Here is a 22,632-nt window from a genome sequence, read left to right on the forward strand (position 1 = left end):
TTCAGTTTTCAGTCCACTCCTATACCGGTTGAGCTATTGAGGCTCTGAGTGCATTCAAGGTTGAGAGAAGGTCACTCCATCAAGAAACTTCTCATAATGCTTTCGCTGGCTTTAATGTGTACATGACAGTTCTTCTACTGTGACTCTTTTCAGTCTACTAACTCTGCTGCATGTGGTAAGTGACACTGCCAGACTATTTGCATGGACTTCAAGCCTGGCCTTGTGTTTCTTTGCATTAATATTTATTTATTCTTTAATTGTGGGCATTGCAAGATATTCGTGTATTTCTGTTGTTTTGGTAAACCACGGGGCATTGAGTATTGTGCGAAAGACTGAATTTTGATATCGCTGTAGTATTTCTATGTTAGAGTTGCTGGCTGTGCCCCACAACTCCAAACCATATGTCCATACAGGTTTTACGAAGCTCTTGTATATGAGTACTTTGTTATTGAGTGATAGTCTGGAGTGTCTGCCAAGTAACCACATTAGCGATCAAGTGCAAATACGCAGCTCTTCTCTTTTTTTTTTTAAATATGCGTTTGGCATGTTTGCCTTCTATCAAGATGCATACCAAGGTACTTGGCAACATTACCATGTGGCAGAGTCTCGTTACCAAGTTTCGCCTGTGGGCAATCTTCGGGTCTAAGCGTAAAGGTTACGTGGGTTGATTTGGATGCACTAGCTTTGATTCTCCACTTTCGCATCAACTTATCGATATTATCCAAGTGGCCCTGTAATCTCTGGGATGCTACTTTTAGATTTGCGTGACTACTCAGTGCCGCTGTATCGTCTGCAAACGTCGCGGTAAGGATACTTGGTGTTTCGGGTAGGTTGGCCGTGTATAGGGTGTAAAGGATCGGCCCTAGCACTGATCCCTGTGGAACACCAGCTTTGATATCGTAGAACTGGGAACAGAACATGTAAAACTAACCTTCTGCACTGACTTTGCCGGAGTATCAACAGTACGACAAACCACAGTGGACTTAGCCGGGTGGTTGAGCAGGCAGGACAGGTACTGCGCCAGGAGAGTCGCGTGTACACTGAAGGCGGGCCCCGGTCGATCGGTCTCCCACGAAGTCTTAGCCGCCTCGGTAAGCAGGCACCTCAGCACTTGATTTTCTGCTTCCAAGCCATAGAGACTGATAATCTGAACCCAATATATTGAACATTATAAGATAAAACGAAATACTAGTTGTTGCATTAGGATGCCTGTCCATTAAAGCGGAGCGTAGATGTGGTCAGCAGACTAATGAGTCAGACGAAACATTCGTGCATACTCCTGACAAAAAAGTGACTTATACCTTTTTATAATCGATAATAGTTTTATAATGAAGATCAATTAAAATTAACAGAACAATTAAAATAGAATATGAGATTAATGATACATGTGTTATATTACGTCATTTCTGTCATCATTAGGTTGGTCTGCTGAATGCCTCTACTCCGCTTTAGTGGTTCAGACATGTTTAGACTGACTCCGCCGACTGGAGTGGAGAGGAGCAAACTGAAAATGAGGCACGAGGATGTGAAGCAATGAAGCAAAGCAGGGCGGTAACGTAGTTTTCTTCAACCGATTTTAACAAAATTTGGTACAGAGATAGCTTGCATCCCAGGGAAGGACATAGGCACTTTTAATCGCGGAATATCAAGGAGTTCCCACAGGATATAAAAAAGTCAATCCACACAGGCGAATCCGCGGGCATCATCTAGTAGTAAATAATTTTAGTGAAATACGGAATGAATGTAAGATAATTTATTTCATCTATCATTTGTTTTTATCTTACAATAACGAATGAAGTGATATGCATGAACACAATGAACGAATAAGAGGAATTCAACTTGTTATAATTTTTCACAACTCTCATATGAACTAAATTCTAAATGTTTTACTTTACATCATTAGGCAAATAGGTAATCGGTTAATTAGTAATTTTTCTTTTTCTTTAAATTAACTCAAACGAGGCTAAGATAGCAAAAACCGGCCAAGTGCGAGCCAGGCTCACACACTGAGGGTTCCGTACTAGTCGTATTTTTTCGACATTTTGCACGATAATTCAAAAACTATGATGCATAAAAATAAATAAAAATCTGTTTTAGAATGCACAGGTAAAGCCCTTTCATATGATACCCCACTTGATATAGTTATCTTACTTCGAATATTGAAAATACTAATTCTTAGTTCATGACCACAATTTAATTTTTTCTGTGTGATCTAACCCTAAATTCACGGTTTTCAGATTTTTCCCCTAAACCCAGCTGTAACCTACCTGCCAAATTTCATGATTCTAGGTCAACGGGAAGTACCCTGTAGGTTTCTTGACAGACAGACAGACAGACAGACAGACAGACAGACAGACAGACAGACAGACAGACAGCAGACAGACAACAAAGTGATCCTATAAGGGTTCCGTTTTTCCTTTTGAGGTACGGTACCCTAAAAATCAGTAATTTCTAAGAAAATGTTTAAAAATTCTAAAGACAAAAACTTGGGCGGGCGAGGATGTGGGTGTTTGGCGGGTGTGGGTGTTGGTGTTAATATTTTGAAGGTGTGACTATGGGTGTTGGTTTGGGTGTGGGAGTTTTGTAGGTCTGAGTATGTGCATGTGTCTGAGTTTGGGTCTGGTCTGGTGGTGGTGGTTCAGTCTACTGGTCCGGGCACCCTACTATCTAAATTGTAAAGCGACAAAAGCAAGTACAACGGGAACACAAAGACTACACAAAACCTATAGAGATAGTTTTGAGGTGTTAGAAGGGATTGGAATATAATATGGTGGGAGTAAAGGGACAGAATCAGAAGCTCAAACATCAGAGATATAACCTAAGTCACAGACATACTAACCAGAATGGATCAGCTGAAGTGGAAATGGAAGAGGTACATGCTTGAGACACCCACGGAAAGTGTCGTACCCACAAGATGGGAAAAAATATACGGGCTGACAGCAAGGACAGGGAGAGTGAACTGAAACTGACAGTTGGTCCATTCCAGTGAAAGGTGGCACTGGACCATAAACACCAGCAAGTTGAAGAGACTTTTGCTGTAAGTCACTCACAAGTTAATTTTTGTGATGCTAATGGATTATGCTAAAACATGCCACCTACTTGCCAAATTTCGTGATTCTAGGTCAACGGGAAGTACCCTGCAGGTTTCTTGACGGACAGACAGACAACAAAGTGATCCTATAAGGGTTCCATTATCCTTTTTAGTGCAAAAAACTGGGCTAAGTTAAAGAATTTGTTTTATTTTTCTTGTAAAGTTCACATCAACTCTATTTCAAATCTTTCGCTTTGCAAATTTTGGAGCAGTATTTTTTGGCATTTTTCATCATAAGTCAACCCTACGGGGCTTATATAGGATAGTTTTATATATTTTAACTATAGCTTATTTTATATAGCTTCAATAGGTAAATTAATTTTAAGTTTTAGTAACTAAATTGGGCTTCATGGATGACTTAAATTGAAAATGTAAATACGTATAATAAGCAAGTGTGATCGTCTTACGGTAGATCGGTCTAGGAAATCAGTAGGTATTTCGATATTCCGTAAAAAGAGGTGGGTCGGGAACGCTGCTCGTGGCTCAATATACAATATGGCGACAAACAAAGACAAAACGTAGAGTACAATTTTCTCACCTGAGTCAACTCTAGATTGATCTGCTTGAAATTCTTCTTGTTTAGATTAGCAACGAGATAATTGATTTGTGATAAGCTAAACGTTAGAGGGTCCAGGTTCATAGTTCCATTAATGCGAAACCGAAAGCTTCAAACACGTTTGAAGCTTTCTGGATTTTTGACGAATAACTACTGTAAACGTGTGTTCTTTAACAGTTTTTTTTGCGAAATAACATCAAGCCTAAGGTCAACATCACCAATTTTATTTTTCACTTAAAATTTAACATAATTTTAGCACTCCGCAGCAATTCTATATAATAGGTATGGTAACTATACGATGACGAAAGCACTCTCGAGTCTCGACTCTCGAATAATTTATCACTCAATATGTGTTGCGTAGTGTAGGGTAAAGGAGGGACTAGAGCATAGAGTCAAATAATTAGGGATGCAAACTAATATGATACATTGATGTATCGTTCATGAACATTGTTGCTAACATCGGTTAAATTGATTAACGATACATCGATGGCAAGTGTCGAGTCCGGAAAACCGGCAGATCAATCAATTATAATCGCAATTGTTGTGATTGGCTGAATTTATGGTATCCTTGTTGCAACATTGTAGCTTAACCTGTAAACGAGTACCAACCAATCAGAGGTGTTTGCAATCTTAACATTGTATCATTCTACCAAAATCGAGCAACTTTTCTTGCTCTATAGGGCGATTGTCTAAAACCTGCATCAATCATTATTACAATCTCTATTGTTCTGGTTGGCTGAATTTGTGCGATTCTTGTTGCAACAATGCATTCTAGCCAATAGTGAGCGAGCGTTAACCAATCAGAGATGATTGCGATCGTGACATTGAAGGACTACAACTTTAGTTGCAAAACAAACTTTGAGAATTCGTGGCGTCATTGTATTTCTCATTAATTATTTAGTTACTTGTTTTCACATAAAAACGTTTAATACAAATATTGTTGATCGGTTAATGTAAATTGACTACTAATGTTGTTCATCGTTACGTCGTGCTATCGCTATCTCAGACGCGGTTACACAGTACTTTAGTCTAGCTTTTTTACTCAGTCTACGTTTCTACTCTATGGCTTAAAAATACAACGTCTATTATCACGTCTATAAAACGTAGGTAGTGATTATATACTCTTTGTATATTATATAACAACAACAACAACGATAGTGGTGAGTTAATAAATTAATAGGTAGGTACCTATATAACATTATTTATTTTTACTTTTAGATATACCTACTTACATGATACGATTATGCAATTGATATACAATAAAACTACCATTTAATTAAACAACAAAGTTATCCTATGAGTAATCTATGCTATAAGGGTTCCTTTTTCCTTTTGTGTGGTACAGAACCGTAAAAATTACATTCTTTGATCACAATAATTATGGTGGTGACATGTGATGCAGAGCACAGGGAATAATGTATTAATATATACTTTGAATACTTTGAAGCTGTGATAGCCTAGTTAGGACGTCCGCCTTCTAATCGGAGGTCGGGGGTTCGATCCCGGGTACGTACCTACTTCTAACTTTTCGGAGTTATGTGCGTTTTAATTAATTAAATATCAGTTTTAACGGTGAAGGAAAACATCGTAAGCAAACCTGCATGCCTGAGAGTTCTCTTTAATGTTCTCAAAGGAGTGTGAAGTCTACCAATCCACACATGGCCAGTGTGCAGTGGCGTGCAGGTCATAGAGGCATAAATGCACTGCTTACCCCAGCTGTAATAGTTTAATACATATTTTTCATCATGACCTGTCAGTAAACAGGTTTCTACCTAACTAATGCCTACCCTAGCTTCAAATCCTGTGCACGCCACTGCCAGTGTGGTAGACTATGGCCAAAAACTCTTCTCACTCTGAGAGGAGACCTGTGCTCTGTAGTGAGCCGGTGATGGGTTGATCATGATGATGATGATGACTTTGAATACATAAATTATTTATTACCATTACAGATTATATGGCGATTTGACGGTTCCTCCGCAGGAATTTGGTCAGTATAACTTTCTCAACATTGACCTTAACATTTATTTGGCTTGATTGGAATCGCACCAGGAAGTGGAAGACGGCACAACAGAAGAACTAAAATGGCCATATTTGGAATCACTTCGCGTTATGTGTGGTTCGCAGTACCTCTATCAGGATTCTTTTTTGGAAAGTTTCTCGATGACCAGGAAACGCTCAGGATGACTAGCTTTAGAGACAAGTCAGCCCTATATTCAGGAAGAGTGAAAGAAGGTGACCCACCATCGTGGCCCTAAGTTAATTAGATTATTATTTATTGCACTTATTTAATAATAATAAATAATAATAATAAACAATCTTTTTTTTCACACATTCATTTTACATTAACAACTTATTACAAACTTATTTACTTCATATGAACTTATGATTTACAGTAACAAATAGGAACGATAATCCTGCAGAAGAATCACCCTCCTCATACAATATGACAATATCCTAAATGACTAACAGTTACTTAGTAAAATTAGTTACAAAAACTTGAAGATTATTAATTTTGATAACATCAATCAATCTAAGGTAAGCCCGATTATATTAATTGGGAATTTAAGGAAGGGAATTTATCTAAACTATTTGTTATGCAAGGGTGCAAAGATGTTATTTTGTCCCGAGAGTTTGTATTGAATTCCGAGCCAGCGAAGGATTCAAAGATAGAATCCTGAACGTAGCGAGGAATTCAAAGACTCGAGCGCAAATAAATTTGCACCCGTGCGAAACGCACAACTTTTCATCTCACTACAGCGATGAAAACCCCAAGAAAACGCTAGATGATTGATATACAAGAGGCGCCAGTACCGTGAAGGTTTCAATAAGTTCCTATATTATTAGACCACAAGTCAGGAAGTGAAGGAGGTTTCTCACAGGAGGTTCTAATTAAAGAAGATTCTATAAATGATGAATAAAGCTTTTTTCAGGTGCGTTCAGAATTCAAATTTAAAATTCTTACCATAAAATAAATCATTTTTATAATTCAATGAACTTCATTATATTGTTTACTCAATAAAGCTGAAGCCTGAAACAGATTGTTTAATTCGAATTTCAACTCGTACTTTGCGCCTTAGGGAGCAAAATTACAACTTTCCACTCAGATTTCAAAGGGCAAAAGTGTTGTTTCCGAGCGAGTGAGATGAAAATAAAATTGAAGTGTCTGTCTATAATTTCGAAATAACTAGGTACCTCATATTAAGCTCATATTATGGATATTTGAACTATTATTATTATTATTATTAAGCCTTTATTTAACTTCCTTATCTCTATATACAATGTTTTCTTATAACTACCTAATAGGTAGGTAGGTAGGTAGGTAGGTAGGTCGTCTATCTAATAGGTATTATTTGTTTTTATAACTTTTTCGCTTAATCTTATGTTAGTTTTGCTAGTATAATTATGTTGGTAAAATAATTAAGTATGTGTTTTGTATGTGTGAAGTTTACTTGTTGTAGGTATGTAGTGGTAGGTAGTTAATAATTATAATATTAATTTACAAAAGTTACAAAATTGATTTTTTATGTGAGTAGGTATTCTGTGTAGTGTATATAAATAGTGATAAGGATCCCATATTTGGGTATAAGGCCTCCCGCCGGTTCTGCCTTTATATTCTGTATTTTGCATTACCTAATGCAGTCTTGAAAAATCCAAAATTGTAAAAATTATGTAGGTATTTTTTTTTCAACTCTTTTTTCATATTTTACTTTTTTTTACTTTTATTTGAACTATACCATAACTGAATCCAACATCTTTAAATGTTTTGTCTGTCTGTCTGTCTGCGAAACGGCCGAACCAATTTTGACTGGAGTCTGAATTTTTTAGGGTTCCGTACCTAAAAAAGAAAAACGGAACCCTTATAGGATCACTTTGTTGTTTGTCTGTCTGTCGGTCTGTCAAGAAACCTACAGGGTACTTCCCGTTGACCTAGAATCTTGTTTGGCAGGTAGGTACCTAGGTCTTATATAGCTGACATTTGGGGAAAAATCTGAAAACCGTGAATTTGTGATTACATCACACACAAAAAATTGAATTGTGGTCATAGCTCAGGGTCATGAACTAATAATTAGTCATAATAAGTACCTATTTATATAAAAGGCACGATGAAAGGTCTTCACCTGTACATTCTAAAACAGATTTTGATTTATTTTATGCATAATCTGTGGTTTTTTAAATATACTCTGTGGATAAGCTCAAAAGAGCTAGAACTCAGAACCCAGAGCCGTAAAAAAGTATCCAAACGTAGTGATTATATACTCTTTGGTATCCATGGAAAATCTGGCAAATCAAATTTTATTAATAATATTTTGGTTATTTTACTGTTGTAATAATTAAAAATTGTGATTTAAAAAAAACTCCAGATGTTATCAATAAAACGATTGCCTGCACTATCACCGTCACGCGCTCAATCAAATTTATATTTGCAGTTGAAAAATGGATTAATTGAGCGGCAAATAAATAAACACTCGAATTTATTAAGTTTGTGCAAATCTGTGTCTGCATTGCATAATTTAACGAGTAAATCACGAAATCCTGTAAGTATGAGCTATTGTACAGAACAGGCTATTATATAGAATAATTCATGGGAGAAATGGATAGCAGCTATCGATCAAAATAGATTTCAAAAATTGCGCAACAGATAGTACACATGTACGTGAAAAATAATGCTTGTAACTTATTACAAGTAGGTACATACTTTATGAAGCTTACTTCACTAGTTAAACACAAATTGTTCGGACACGCACTTCTTTACTTTTTGGAGTTACGTACATTTTAAGCAAGTATACATCACTTGCTTTATTAAACCAATCCTCATATTACATTGCAGCAATTACGGCATTTCAATGCAGAATACAAAGCAGCATGTGCCCTGCTGCAGCGATCCAACCTACCAGGGTTTTGTTTGTTTCATAATAACACAAATATCAGAAATCTACACACAAGTTCTACTAGTTACAATCAGAATGATAAGGACAAGGTATGTTGTTATTATCAAGCTGTGATAGCCTAGTGGTTAGGACGTCCGCCTTCTAATTGGAGGTTGGGGGTTTGATCCCGGGCACGCACCTCTAACTTTTCGGAGTTATGTGCGTTTTAGACTTTAGTTAATTTAAATAAATATCACTTGTTTTACCGGTGATGGAAAACATCGTGAGGAAATCTGCATGCCTGAGAGTTCTCCATAATGTTCTCAAAGGTGTGTGAAGTCTACCAATCCGCACATGGCCAGCGTGGTAGACTATGGCCAAAACCCTTCTCAGTCTGAGAGGAGACCCGTGCTCTGTAGTGAGCCGGCGATGGGTTGATTATGATGATGATGTTGTTATTGAATATTTATTTAGGTATCTATCCTTAATCACATAAAGCCTAATAATATAGATCACTCTGTAGTCAATGGAGAAAGCTATGCTTGGGGATGAATTAGGGAATCAAATAAAATCGGTCAAGTACGAGTTGGACTTGCACGTAAAGGGTTCTTTATATTTGCAATTTCTACCTGTTACGGTTCATGAGATACGCATCTGCCTGCAGATACAGTCAGACAGATGGATGTACAGCAGAGGTTTTGTATGAGGATGGGACCCCCATGGCACTCTGAAAACTGCTATATATGGCAGTTTTCAGAGTATATGTTTCAATATAAGTAATGCTAATATTATAATATGTAGTTATATCAAAATCTCTTTCATATATCTAGATATTATAAGCAGTTTTTTATTATACACCAAGAGATTACACTATTCAGTGCTTTTTTATTTTATCAACTCTTTTCACTATAAACTAACCTTAAATTTACAGGATGGCAATAAGAAAAAAGATAACGATGAGCCAAATTTACCCTCCTTGTTAATTAAAGCAGCATTTTGGATGCTGATGACATTCACCTTAATAACACTGAGTTCATATCTTGTGCCAGGGGACAACACTCAAAGTGAGGTAAGACAGGAGGTAGCGCGGGAACCATGCGGGTGTGCGGGGCACACCCACCCCGATTGCCATGTCGACCTGACGCGTGGTTTATGTTGATGTGTCATTTATCTACTGAGATGCGAGCAATCAAATGAAGCCATTTCAACTAAAAATGCAGACAATTTTGATAAGAACTGAATAACCTAAATAACTACTAGCTGAATAATTTAGTCTTCCATATAAAATACGACATATTATTTTACAGATGATCAGATATGTGTCATGGAATGAATTTGTTTACTCCATGCTTTCCAAAGGCGAGGTGGAAGAAATAATTGTGAGACCAGACTTGGAAATTGTAACTATCATATTGTATGAAGGGGCTGTTATTAAAGGAAAAAGAGTAAGTTACTTAAATTAATGGTTATATTTTTCAGTCACTAAATAAACTAAACTATATATTATATAAGGATGTTTTGACTGATTTGGAAATAGGTACAAAAAAAATGACACATCATCAGTTAAACATTATTTAACGATTGAATACCCATCCTAAACTCGTCCTATGTGCCTAAAAAGATTTACTTCAAAAAGTTTTTATTATTATTAAATACTGGCTGATGCCGGCGACTTTGTCCATGTGAATTTAGATTTTCACAACTCCTGTGGGAATATGATTTTCCAGGATGAAAAGTAGCCTATGTGAATCTCCAAGTCTTCAACTATATTCATGTAAAATATCAGGTCAATCTGTTGCTCCACTGTGGTGTGATTGAAGGTCAAACCAACCAACAAATAAACACTTTCGCATTTAGAAAATGGGTAGAGATATTTTTAACTTGTAACTTATTTGTTTCAGACAAACCATCGCGTGTATCACATGAATGTGGGTAACATACAACGTTTTGAAGAGAAACTTCGGGAAACTGAGCTGAGTTTAGGAGTCAAAGAAGGTAAAATGTTTCTTGAATTCATGGTACTACATTAAGCGTGACTTCTTTAAATACTATGTATTTATGTATCTTTTAGTCTTATCTTTTGTCTGCGAACCACTGGACCAGCGTGGTAGACTACGGCCTTAAGCCTTCTCAATATGAGAGGAGATCTGTGTTCAGTAGTGTGCCGGCGATGGGTTGGTCATAATGATCTTTGAATAGCTTTGTTACATTTTGTCTAGTTATAGGCCAGTTTACGCCAAGAGTAGAGTCGCATTATTTTACTTCCTCCTTATAGTCTATGTTTATTAATACAGAATGTAGCTACTACAAACTTACACCTTGGAATAAAGTTAATCTCGCTCTGGTCCATGTTTATTAATAAGAGTGTAAATGTTTTACTTTAATTAGTAATTTTTCTTTTTCTTTAAATTAACTCAAACTAGCCTAAAATAGCAAAAACCGGCCAAGTGCGAGCCAGGCTCACACACTGAGGGTTCCGTACTACAGTCGTATTTTTTCGACATTTTGCACGATAATTCAAAACTATGATGCATAAAAATAAATAAAAATCTGTTTTAGAATGTACAAGTAAAGACCTTTCATATGATACCCAACTTGGTATAGTAATCTATCTTACTTTGAAAGTTAAAAATAGCAATATTTGTTCATGAACACATTTTAATTTTTTTCTTGTGATGTAACCACAAATTCACGGTTTTCTGATTTTTCCCCTCATGCCTGCTAGACCTACCTTCCTGCCAAATTTCATTATTCTAGGTCAACGGGAAGTAGGTTTCTTCACACACAGACAGAGACAGACAGACAAGCAAGAAAGCCTATAAGGGTTCCTTTTTCATTTTGAGGTACGGAACCCTAATAATTCAATTGGTGGATATTTCAGGGGTCCGCGTCATATATGATAGAAACGGTAGCGTGGCGGGCAAAATCTTCACAACTCTTCTCATAGCTGCCGTCATTCTGTCCTTCCTGTACTCCACCAAGTCGATGAAGATTAACATAAATCTGAGCGGATTTGTAAGCATACCCTACAAAATACAAATAATAATTAAATTAATAATACAGTATTTGACAACTAGTCAAATCAGTGGCCCTACCGCGGTTGTTTGACAGCGACAATGTCACGATCGCAATCATCTCTGATTGGTTAATGCTCGCTCACTATTGGCTACAATGCATTGTTGCAACAAGAATGGCACAAATTCAGCCAATCAGAACAATTGAGATTTGTAATAATGATTGATGCAGGTTTTAGACAATCGCCCTACTGTAAGTTTTTATCAAACGTCAAAACGCGCACTTAGTATGCGATATTCTATGAAATACTGAAATGTGACATCACAAAACTAACAAAGGACGTGGAGTTTACGTATTTTAAAAGACCCTCTATTTAATCAGCACTGAGAAATAATTTATTTTCGATGTAGTCAAATACCCAATTATTAAAATGAATTCGTGGCTTTACCTAAAACTATTATTTCAGAGTCAATTAAGAAGGGCAAAGTTCACCCTAGTGGACTCTATGAGTGGACAAGGCAAGGGAGTTAAGTTTCAAGACGTCGCCGGCCTCAAAGAGGCGAAGATTGAGGTTATGGAGTTTGTAGACTACCTGAAGAGGCCAGAACACTACAAAAGCTTGGGTGCAAAGGTATGCTACTCTGTCAAACCCCGTCATCTTGTCGTATGTAGGGAAGGTAGGGGACAAGATGGCACACCTTAGAATTTATCATCATGATCATCATGATCACCCCATCACAGGCTCACTACGCGAGCACGGGTCTCCTCTCAGAGGTCTACCACGCTGGCCATATGCGGATTGGTAGACATCACACACCTTTGAGAACATTATGGAGAACTCTCAGGCATGCCGGTTTCCTCACGATGTTTTCCTTCACCGTTAAAGCAAGTGATATTTAATTATTACTTAAAACTCACATAACTCCGAAAAGTTAGTTACAATGCACTATAAATTCATAGCCTAGTGGTTAGGACGTCCACCTTCTAATCGGAGGTCGGGGTCGGGGTTCGATCCCGGGCACGCAACTCTAACTTTTCGAAGTTATGTGTGTTTGCATTAATTAAATATAACTTGATTTAACGGTAAAGAGAAAAAACCAAGAGGAAACCTGCATGCCTGAGAGTACTCCATAGTAGTCTCAAAAGTGTGTGAAGTCTGCCAATCTGCACTTAGCCAACCCCATGTTCAGTAGTGAGCCGGCGATGGGATGATGATTATTTTATTTTATTTTTATTAATCAGATCTTAAATTACATGATGATGATGATGATGACAAGAGTGCTGAACTTTAAAAGAAAAATGAATATTAGCCTTGTTAAATTAAGACTAATATTTCCTTTCCCCTCCAACTAAGCGAAAAGCTTGTGCTAGGAGAAGGTTTGAACTGGCAACCTTTCGGAATCCAGTTCACTCCTTAACCGTTGAGCTATTGAGGCTCTATAAAACTTAAAAGTAATTTGTTCATATTGTGTGTACAGGTCCCTAAAGGAGCCTTGCTATTGGGCCCGCCGGGGTGCGGAAAGACTATGCTAGCTAAAGCGGTAGCAACCGAGTCCAATGTGCCATTCCTGTCCATGAACGGATCAGAGTTCATCGAGATGATCGGAGGTCTTGGAGCCGCTAGAGTCAGGTATCTAAATATGTAAAACGAAAAGGTGACTGACTGACTGACTGATCTATCATCGCACAGCTCAAACTACTGGATGGATCGGACTGAAAATTGGCATGCAGATAGCTATAATGACGAAAGACGTAGGCGTCCGCTAAGAAAGGATTTTTGAAAACTCAACCCTTAAGGGGGTGAAATAGGGGTTTGAAATTTGTGTAGTCCACGAGCATAAGTTAGTAATTATACATAATATCCTTCCCTAGATTCACTTTTTATGTGTGAAATTTGTCTTGAGTTTTATAATCTTTGGTTTGGATAGGGACCTCTTCAAAGAAGCAGCAGCCCGCGCACCATGTATAATCTATATAGACGAGATGGACGCAGTGGGTAGAGCCAGGGCCTCAGGAACATCCTCTTGGGGCCCGGGGGGCGGAGAGGGAGAACAGACCCTCAACCAGCTGCTGGTGGAAATGGACGGCATGAAGAGTCGCGAGGGCGTCGTGGTGCTGGCTTCCACCAATAGAGCTGATGTTTTGGACAAGGTTTGTTGAAACATAAAATCGCTACACATATTATAAATGCGAAAGTGTGTTTGTTCATTGCTTAATTCCTTTTTCCTGCAATCACGCCGCAACGGAGCAACGGATCATTGTGAGAGTGATTTAGGCTACTTTTTATCCCGGAAAATATCCACGCGGAGTTCAAGTCACGGGCATCAGCTAGTTATTTATATTTTGAGTACTTTGGTTTAAAAAAATCCCGTGGGAACTCTGTGATTTTCCGGGATAAAAGTGGCCTATGTCACTCTCCAGGTCTATAACTATATTCATGTAATAATTCTCGTCGATCCGTTGTTCCGTTGCGGATTGCTAGGTTTATTGAGGGACAATCCAATAATCCCCAGTACCCTTATTATAAATGCGAAAGTGTGTTTGTTTGTTGGTTTGTCGTTCAATCACGTCGCAACGGTGCAACTGATTGACGTGATTTCTTGCATGGGTATAGATAAAGACCTTGAGAGTGACATAGACTTTTTATTCCGGAAAATCAAAGAGTTCCCACCGGATTTTTAAAAACCAAATTCCACGCGGATGAAGTCGCGGGCATCAGCTAGTTTACAATAAGTGTAAAATAATTTTTAAACTTGGTAAGTAACTAATTTTATCCTACTCCTGATACAGTTCTTGCAATTCACGAAGGCTAGTGAACTTTACTTGTGGTAACGTCGTTTACATGGTCATTCCGTAAGTGTGCGTGCATGTCGGACCAATCAGTCGAGAGCAAGTAAACGCACGCATTTAGTGTACCTTACTTATACCGATACGACTTAAACACAAGAATGAGCCACTCGTCTTCGTGAAATGCAAAAACTAAACTCCGCATCCGTCTCTCTCGCAGTTTTTTTACATGTTCTATACATGGTTTTTTTTCATAATACTTAACTCTTGCGCAGGCGCTGCTTCGCCCCGGTCGTTTCGACAGGCACATTCTGATCGATCTACCGACTCTGCAAGAGCGCGAAGAAATCTTTGAGAGGCATCTCAAGAATATAGTCCTGGAAACTTTGCCGTCGTACTACGTGAAACGGTAAGGCCGAAACTTCTGGCTCCACGGAAGACCAGCGCTGTGCCTGTATTCCCGCCACAGGCACAGCAAATGCTGAGTGGAGTCCTTTTTGGTACCACACACCACATAGCTTATTTTGAGTGATTTTTTTATGCGTACTTCTTGTGGCACCAAATCATTACTTTTTGTTTCTTCTTTCTTTCTTATTTGATGCCAGACCCATAGGCTGAATATGGTTTGTTATTCTTGTCGAAAACGTGCATTTCAACCAATAGCTAGTAGGTAGATCTGGCAATGGGTTGATGATAATGAAGTACCGATCTTGCAGGCTCGCGTACCTGACGCCAGGGTTCAGCGGCGCAGACATAGCGAACGTGTGCAACGAGGCGGCCCTGCACGCCGCGCGGCACAAGCAGAACATCGTCAAAGCCACTGATCTGGAGTACGCCGTCGAGAGGGTTGTTGGTGAGCGCTTATTTTTAAAGTCAGGGTTTTTAGGGGCCTGTCTTAGAGCCTTTTCACAATACTTACGGGTCGATGTCGCATCGTAAAATACGGTATGTTACACCAAGCGAGAAAAAATCTGAAAATGTATAAACAAATATTTCTGATTAGACAGAGATAGCGATATAGCATTTTGACGTCACACCTTACTAATGCCATAGTAGCTTCGTGCGGTTTCATACATATTTTTGTTTTGCGAGAAAGGGACAGAAGACCCTCCCACTCCAAAAATTAAAATGCCTGTAACTTTGTAAATCTTTGTTGGATTTTAATATTTTTTTCAGCGTACGTCATTATTTTTATCCTAGTTTATAACAAAGTAATAATATTTATCAAATTCAAAAGTAGGAAGATACCCAATTTCAGGTGGTACGGAAAAACGCAGTCACGCAATGTCACCAGGCGAAAAGAAGATAGTAGCGTACCATGAATCCGGTCACGCGCTGGTCGGATGGCTTCTAGAGCATACGGACGCGCTGCTGAAGGTCACCATCGTCCCTCGGACCAATAAGGCGCTCGGATTCGCTCAGTATACCACTTCTGACCAGAAGTTGTACTCCAAAGAGGAGGTAGGCTCGAAATTATTTATTAACAACTTCTATAGCACTAAATAAATTTTAAAAACATATCGAAAATTTGAGAACCGGCAGTATTCGAACCGCGTCGTCTCCCTGGGAATAGCGTCGGAAGCGCCTTAGACCGCTAGGCCACGATTCACTTGCTACCAGTGCCAAAATTTGATATCATGTATAGTCCGTACAAAATGAGTTCTCACGCATCATTTTAACTCTATGGGTCAACTGTCATGTTAAAAGTACGGTTAAAAAAAGGACTAAAATCGTACCTATGACATGAAAGTCATATATCTAAATATATAAAAGGAAAAGGTGACTGACTGACTAACTGACTGATCTATGAACGCTCAGCTCAAACTACTGGACGGATTGGGCAGAAATTTGGCTATTATGACGTAGGCATCCGCTAAGGAAGGATTTTTCAAAAGTCAACTCCTAAGGGGGTGAAATAGAGGTTTGAAATTTGTGTAGTCCACGCGGACGAAGTCGCGAGCAAAAGCTAGTATCACTTAAAGTTAAAATGGCGCGTGAGAAGTTATTTTGTACGGACTATATGTACTTTCATTTAGTACTGAAACGACTGTTAATGCCATCTAGTAGCAATATATTGCAGTTATCAAAACTACGTTTAAAGGCCCATTTCCATGCATCTCTTTGAACGAAAAATGACACATCGCTTGCAGTCCATATAAAATGAGTTTTCACGCGCCATTTTAACTCTATGGCTCAACGGTTCATCTTTTGTACTTTTGATATAACATTTAAAACAAAGTTAAAATGGCGCGTGAGAACTAATTTTTTACGCATTATATACTACGCAAAGCGTGAGTTTTTGTGATAAAAATAGTAAACTGACTGATTGACATACGTAAATTTTTATATTTATCTTGGTTCCAGCTATTCGACCGCATGTGTATGGCTCTGGGAGGGCGGGCAGCGGAGGCTATCACCTTCAACTCTATAACTAGCGGCGCTCAGAACGATCTGGAGAAAGTCACCAAGATTGCTTATGCACAGGTAAATGTGTATTAATACGTGCATCCAGACACAAAAATTTTTATACATTTGCCATCGTCTAGAACTAACATCAGATCAAATTCCTTCATTGCTCGCGCTTCTCGCCATTTAAACTCAATTTATGACGAATCCAGCATAGACTTATTTTACGGCAATGTGAATAGTGTGCGCCAAAGTTTAATAAATTTATTTGCTAGCATAACGCAATAATTATATCTAGTTATAGTCTGTCACTGTGTTCATTTTACTTTTAATTTAGTATCTAATTGTGAAAACCTTTTATTAGCTTGTAGTTACTTAAGTTTAAGATTATAATATATTAATGTGGCTAATTCCGTTGTACACAATCTCTAAACTAAACTAAAATGACACGTTTAAATCTATTGCTATCCCTTTCATAATGTTGCTTGCGGAGAAGGATGGCACTAGATTTAGACCTGTTTATTGAGTTTAGTTTAGAGATTGTGTACAAGAGAATCGGCCCCATTGTAAGCTGTTGGTTCTCGTAATAAAATATAAATAAAAATAAAATAAAATAAAATAAATAAAATGTACTAACATCAGTCCTAACCAGGGTTGGCAAGAACACGTTTAAATACTATCTCCATTGCCGACAAGCTGAACGAACTTGTCGGTTGCGAAATCCAGCTTCGCAACCCGTTCAGCTTGTCGGTTACTAGTTATTCCTGATTTGGTCACGTAGATATGCAGAGTGTAACCAGAACGCTAGCAAAAGGATATAGTTAAAGACTTGGAGAGTGACATAGGCTACTTTTTATCCCGGAAAGTACCCTTATTATAAATGCGAAAGTGTGTTTGTTTGTATGTATTGGTTTGTCCTTCAATCACGTTGCAACGGTACAACGGATTGACGTGATATTTTGCATGTGTATAGATAAAGACCTGGAGATTGACATAGGCTAGTTTTTTTATCCCGGAAAATGAAAAGAGTTCCCACGGGATTTTTAAAAACCTAATTCTGCGCGGACTAATGCGCGGGCATGAGCTAGTAAATAATAATTTATTCTTGTTACTTGTTGTGTTGTACACACACACACACACACACACACACACACACACACACACACACACACACACACACACTCACACACTCACACACACACACACACACACACACACACACACACACACACACACACACACAAACACACATACATATATAACAAATATTAACAATTCCCATTTTTGAAAAATTAAATATAACAAATTATTATCATGTAACGCTCCCTAGTGCTAGTGCTTCTATACATAATGTATATATTATTTATGGAAGCACTATACCCAAAATCGATTAATGGACGGAATGATAAGCAACATACTAAACCTTAGTGGTTTTTTTGTTGTGTTAAAAGTATTTGTAAAATGTTCAATATTTGATAGTTAATAAAAAAAAATAAAAAAAAAAAATATATATCTATCCATGCACTTACTAACTCACACACGTTTGCTTGATATCGCTAATGATAATATAAATAATAAATAAAATAAAAATCTTTTTTATTCGAATAAACTTTACAAGTACTATCGAATAGTCGGATGCATCTACCACTGGTTAGGAATGCCTTTCCTACCGAGAAGAACCAGCAAGAAACTCGGCGGTTGCTCTTTTCAAATATTTGAAAAGAGCAACTTATTGTTAAGGAAGAGCGGTGTCTTCTGACAGGAGTAGTTCGCCTACTCCTAAAAGAAGGCTCCAACCTCCTACAGCTACTGTAAACTTAAGTTATTTGAAATTAATAATTAAATTAAAAATAAACTTTTTTTTAAGGTGCGGGTATTCGGCATGTCTCCAACGGTAGGCTTAATGTCGTTCCCGGGCATCAAAGACCGCGAGAGGTCTCCGTTCAGCAAAGCGCTCAAGAACCTCATAGACATGGAAGCAAGGAGGCTAATCGCTGATGCTTATTTCCGCACCGAGGACGTATTGAGGAAGAATCAGGACAAACTTAAAGCTGTAAGTTAGAACTCAGAGTACAGTGTTTTTTAGGGTTCCATACCTTAAAAGGAAAAAGGAACCCTTATAGGATCACTTTGTTGCCTGTCTGTCTGTCAAGAAAACCTATAGGGTACTTCCCCGTTGACTAGAATCAAGAAATTTGGTAGGCAGGTAGGTATTATAGCACAAGTAAAGGAATAAATTCGAAAACCGTAAATTTGTGGTTATATCACAGAAAAAAAAGGTGACTGACTCACTGACTGATCTAACAACACACAGCTCGAACTACTGGACGGATCGGGTTGAAATTTGGCATGCAGATAGCTATTATGACGTAGGCATCCGCTAAGAAAGGATTTTTGAAATTTCAATCCCTAAGAGGGTGAAATAGGGGTTCGAAATTTAGTTAGTCCACGCGGACGAAGTCGCGAGCATAAGCGTAGTATTACATATTTTCAATTTTTAAAGTTAGATAATACCAAGAGGGGTATCATATAAAAATCATATATCGTATCAGTCGCTCAAAGAAGGTTTGGTTCAAAAATTTTGGTTAAAAGTTTGGTTAATCCCTTCTGGTGGAACTTCATTCGATAGATATTTTAAAATGTTTAAACACTAGCTGATGCCCGCGACTTCATCCGCTAGTGTTTAAATAAAAGTCAGTTTTTTATGAATAAAAATATTAACGCGTGCGCGAACTGACTCCCGTGAAACTCGTCGAACTAACGTCGACTAAACACGTGAGTAAAGCCGGGACAGATATTATATATAATGGAAATCACTCACGATAGTTTCTTCTTCTTCTAGTGCCTCTCCATTGCTGAAGGTCAGCAGTCAGTTTTTTAAACTTCTCCCTGTCCATGGCTAGGCGAAATAGTTCTCCGACTGTTTTTATGCCAGTCCACTCCCTGATGTTACGTAGCCATGACTTCTTTCTTCTTCCCATCCCTCTTTTCCCAGCTATTTTACCCATCATGATTGTCTGCAGCAGGCGGTACCTATCGTGTCGCAAAATATGGCCCAGGTACGAGATCTGACGCTGCTTGATGGTTTTAACTCGGTCTTTTTCTGCATCCGGGCAAGAACTTTAGCCGTCCAGCTTATGCGGAGCATCCTGCGATACGTCCACGATAGTTTAAACGCTAAAATATAAAAATATTATTTATTTACAGCTTGCAGAAGAGTTGATCAAGAAAGAAACGCTCAATTTCAAAGACGTGGAAGGAATTCTAGGTCCGCCGCCGTTCCCTAGGAAGAAGTTCATTGACCCCGTTGAGTTTGAGAGTAATTTGAGGAGCATGGAAAACGCGGCGAACCCTGAAGACGACAGTGGCGCCATCGGCGCGCCGTCCGCAAAACCAGAGACCCAACCCGGGCTCTGAGACTCGATGCTATGTAGTATTAATCCCGCAAATTGCTATTGCGCTAGAGCCATGTCTCATTAACATCGGCGTGACGTCAGCCGAAATAAAATATACCGTCGCCAAATCATTTTTTTTAGAATAATTATGCATAATAATTTGTAAACCTAGCAGTAATAGTAAAATTTATTATTAAGTGCAATTTATTACTTATATGTATGTATGTATGTATATACTTTATTGCACCACAGAAACACAAATGACAGGTTACAAAAAGAAATCTTAATAAGTAATCTTATATTTGATATGTATATTAGTTTTATTAGTATTTTCCTTTAAAAATACTTTATACCAAGTAGTAACTATTTGTATACCTTTGCATTTAATGAGTACATGCTCTGTGTCCTTGGTTTTATAACTTTTCCATTAAAATTTGCTTCGAAATAACCACGTCTTGACTGGTGTCAGAGGCATTTTTAAGCGATTGAGCTCTTTTGCATAATAACTGTCTACTTTAATAATAATCGCACGGGCACGACTATTACTTATTTTCCTACTCATATTTAATCCAAAAAGGAAACAACTAAAACAAATTTACAAAAAACTTAACAAACAAAAATGAAACGAAATGAATTTGCTATTATTCAAAACCATTTCAAAACACAATACGCGTGCTCTACCGACAGTTTTGTGAACGGTACTGCTTGCTGGACACTTCAGTCTAATGCTGACGTCACTAACATGGCGACCACGCGCATTAGCAATTTGCGGAACTTATATTATGTTGATGCTAAGTGTACTAGTCTAGCTAAAATATATTATCAGTTGTTACACCCTTTTTTTTATTCTTTCTTCAAATTAGTTACATTATTTGGCTGAATGTGCCATCTTGACCTGTCGCGTACTATACCTACCTATACTTATTATAAACACTTTCTGTAGGACATGAAAAGGACATGAAATAATACTCTTTATAAATAAAACACGTATGTTTTGGGGAAATAATTTTATTCACAATCAAGAGGATAAGACACGGAATAAACACCGATTGTCGAAAATTTCATAAAAGTGAGTATATTATATCAAGAAGGTACACATTATTATACGGTAAAATACTATCCACACAATCGTGTACAATAAATACTGATAAGTGATTACAGTATAATGTCTAAAAGAGGCTACATTGAATTTATGTAGTATAGTAAGGTGGTACATATTATAAAATCAATAACAGTCTTCGAATGTAACAAACATAGGTCTACCTTCAAAATAAAGCTACCGACGCTCGATAAGTATCAATAAAAATTCAAAATTCACAATTTTCACCTAAATGGAGCGGAGTGATGTGTTGAGCGACCAATCAGATTCTTAATAGACAATGTGATACAAAGATTCACGTCATCTATTAAGACTGATTGGTCAACTGGTCTCGTTCAGTCGACCAATCAGATTCTATTAAGACTCATCTATTAAGAATCTGATTGGTCCACTGGTCTGGTTCTGTCGAACAATCAGATTTTTAATAGATGACGTAATAGAAAGATTCACGTCATCTATTAAGAATCTGATTAGTCAACTGGTCTGGTTCGGTCGACCAATAAGATTCTTAATAGATGACGTGACAGAACGATTTACGTCGTCTATTTAGAATCTGAACAGTCGACTGAACACATCTCCACTTCGCTCCGCTTAGGTGGAAGCCGGGCCATAAGTGTTCACATTTCAATACTTTTTCGTACGCGCATTTTGTATTGTTCTGACAAATACCTACGCGAGCGTGTCGGTGACGCATTACAGGCCCTTCAATGTGAAGGCGGCCTTATTTAGGTTCAATTTTATAGATGTTGCTAATTATTATTGAAAAATATTTCTTCAGTTATCGCCACAAAACGTGGAATTTTTCAAAAACTAATATTCCTAAAAAATAATGCTGTGTAGGACCTACTGTTTTCTTTACAGTTAGTTTTTTAGTTCTACGTAGAATTTTTTGTTTTTTTTAGAAACACGGATACGTACGAGTCGATTTGTGTCCTCATTTCTAATTCGAACCGTTTTTGGAACACCCTTCCAGCATCAGTTTTCCCCTCCAATTATAATATGGGTACTTTCAAGTCAAGAGTGAATAGGTATCTTCTAGGCGAGCGCGCTCCGTTTTAGGCTGCAACACTTGCCATCAGGTCTGATTGCAGCCAAGCGCTAGTCTATAAATTAAAAAAAAACAAACATTAGTTTTTGAAAATTCCCTCGTTTTCCGCGATAGTGCAATTTTTTTAAGTTAAATGATTGCAGACTGGAAATTGGCGAGATTATGCGTGATATCTCAAGCAGTAGGTACGGTGATAACACCCTCATCCAATCAGAGTTCGTGAAAATACATTCCGACATTGTTTTAGAACTATTTGTATGGTATAAATTACGTAGATATTTTTTATATTCGAATTATCACGGATTCAGATCGGATGAGTGCGTGATCGCTCTTAGGTCGGGTGCCGCTACGGGTGGCTTTAATGAGC

At 37.9% G+C, this 22,632-nt stretch overlaps 3 protein-coding genes across 11 annotated transcripts in view; 2 read left to right on the forward strand and 1 right to left on the reverse strand.

The window, feature by feature from the left end:
• Positions 1 to 4,008, reverse strand: part of Not1 (CCR4-NOT transcription complex subunit 1) — a 40,065-nt gene extending 36,057 nt beyond the window's left edge. For all 7 annotated transcript variants that reach the window (XR_011238454.1, XM_069508872.1, XM_069508870.1 and 4 more), the window contains exons 1-2: positions 3,630 to 4,008; positions 932 to 1,147 (exon numbers count right to left, since the gene is read on the reverse strand). Coding sequence is in view for 6 of the 7 variants with exons in the window: in XM_069508872.1 (XP_069364973.1) it covers positions 932 to 1,147; positions 3,630 to 3,731 (318 nt within the window). In the remaining variant the exon portion in view is untranslated. The remainder of the gene's footprint in view (positions 1 to 931; positions 1,148 to 3,629) is intronic.
• Positions 4,009 to 4,731: 723 nt separating this feature from the next.
• Positions 4,732 to 5,962, forward strand: ND-MNLL (NADH dehydrogenase (ubiquinone) MNLL subunit). 3 transcript variants are annotated; one of them, XM_069508575.1, is made up of 2 exons: positions 4,732 to 4,827; positions 5,597 to 5,962. In XM_069508575.1, exon 2 carries the CDS (start codon positions 5,729 to 5,731, stop codon positions 5,900 to 5,902), a length of 174 nt encoding a protein of 57 aa, XP_069364676.1. In that variant the 5' UTR covers positions 4,732 to 4,827; positions 5,597 to 5,728; the 3' UTR covers positions 5,903 to 5,962. The 3 variants fall into 3 exon arrangements, with proteins under 3 accessions (XP_069364676.1, XP_069364677.1, XP_034839241.1); XM_069508576.1 differs by having other exon boundaries at positions 4,738 to 4,807; XM_034983350.2 differs by lacking the exon at positions 4,732 to 4,827 and adding an exon at positions 4,871 to 5,153.
• A 1,950-nt stretch (positions 5,963 to 7,912) lies between these two features.
• Positions 7,913 to 21,017, forward strand: Spg7 (SPG7 matrix AAA peptidase subunit, paraplegin). The gene is made up of 15 exons (XM_069508913.1): positions 7,913 to 8,182; positions 8,476 to 8,625; positions 9,447 to 9,584; positions 9,823 to 9,960; positions 10,417 to 10,510; positions 11,397 to 11,530; positions 11,997 to 12,161; positions 13,009 to 13,160; positions 13,459 to 13,681; positions 14,593 to 14,726; positions 15,034 to 15,170; positions 15,576 to 15,778; positions 16,682 to 16,801; positions 18,591 to 18,776; positions 19,931 to 21,017. Exons 1-15 carry the CDS (start codon positions 8,009 to 8,011, stop codon positions 20,138 to 20,140), a joined length of 2,358 nt encoding a protein of 785 aa, XP_069365014.1. The 5' UTR covers positions 7,913 to 8,008; the 3' UTR covers positions 20,141 to 21,017.
• Positions 21,018 to 22,632: the final 1,615 nt, after the last annotated feature.

This window comes from Maniola hyperantus, chromosome Z (assembly GCF_902806685.2).
Source record: "Maniola hyperantus chromosome Z, iAphHyp1.2, whole genome shotgun sequence".
In the NCBI taxonomy this organism is placed as follows: domain Eukaryota; kingdom Metazoa; phylum Arthropoda; class Insecta; order Lepidoptera; family Nymphalidae; genus Maniola; species Maniola hyperantus.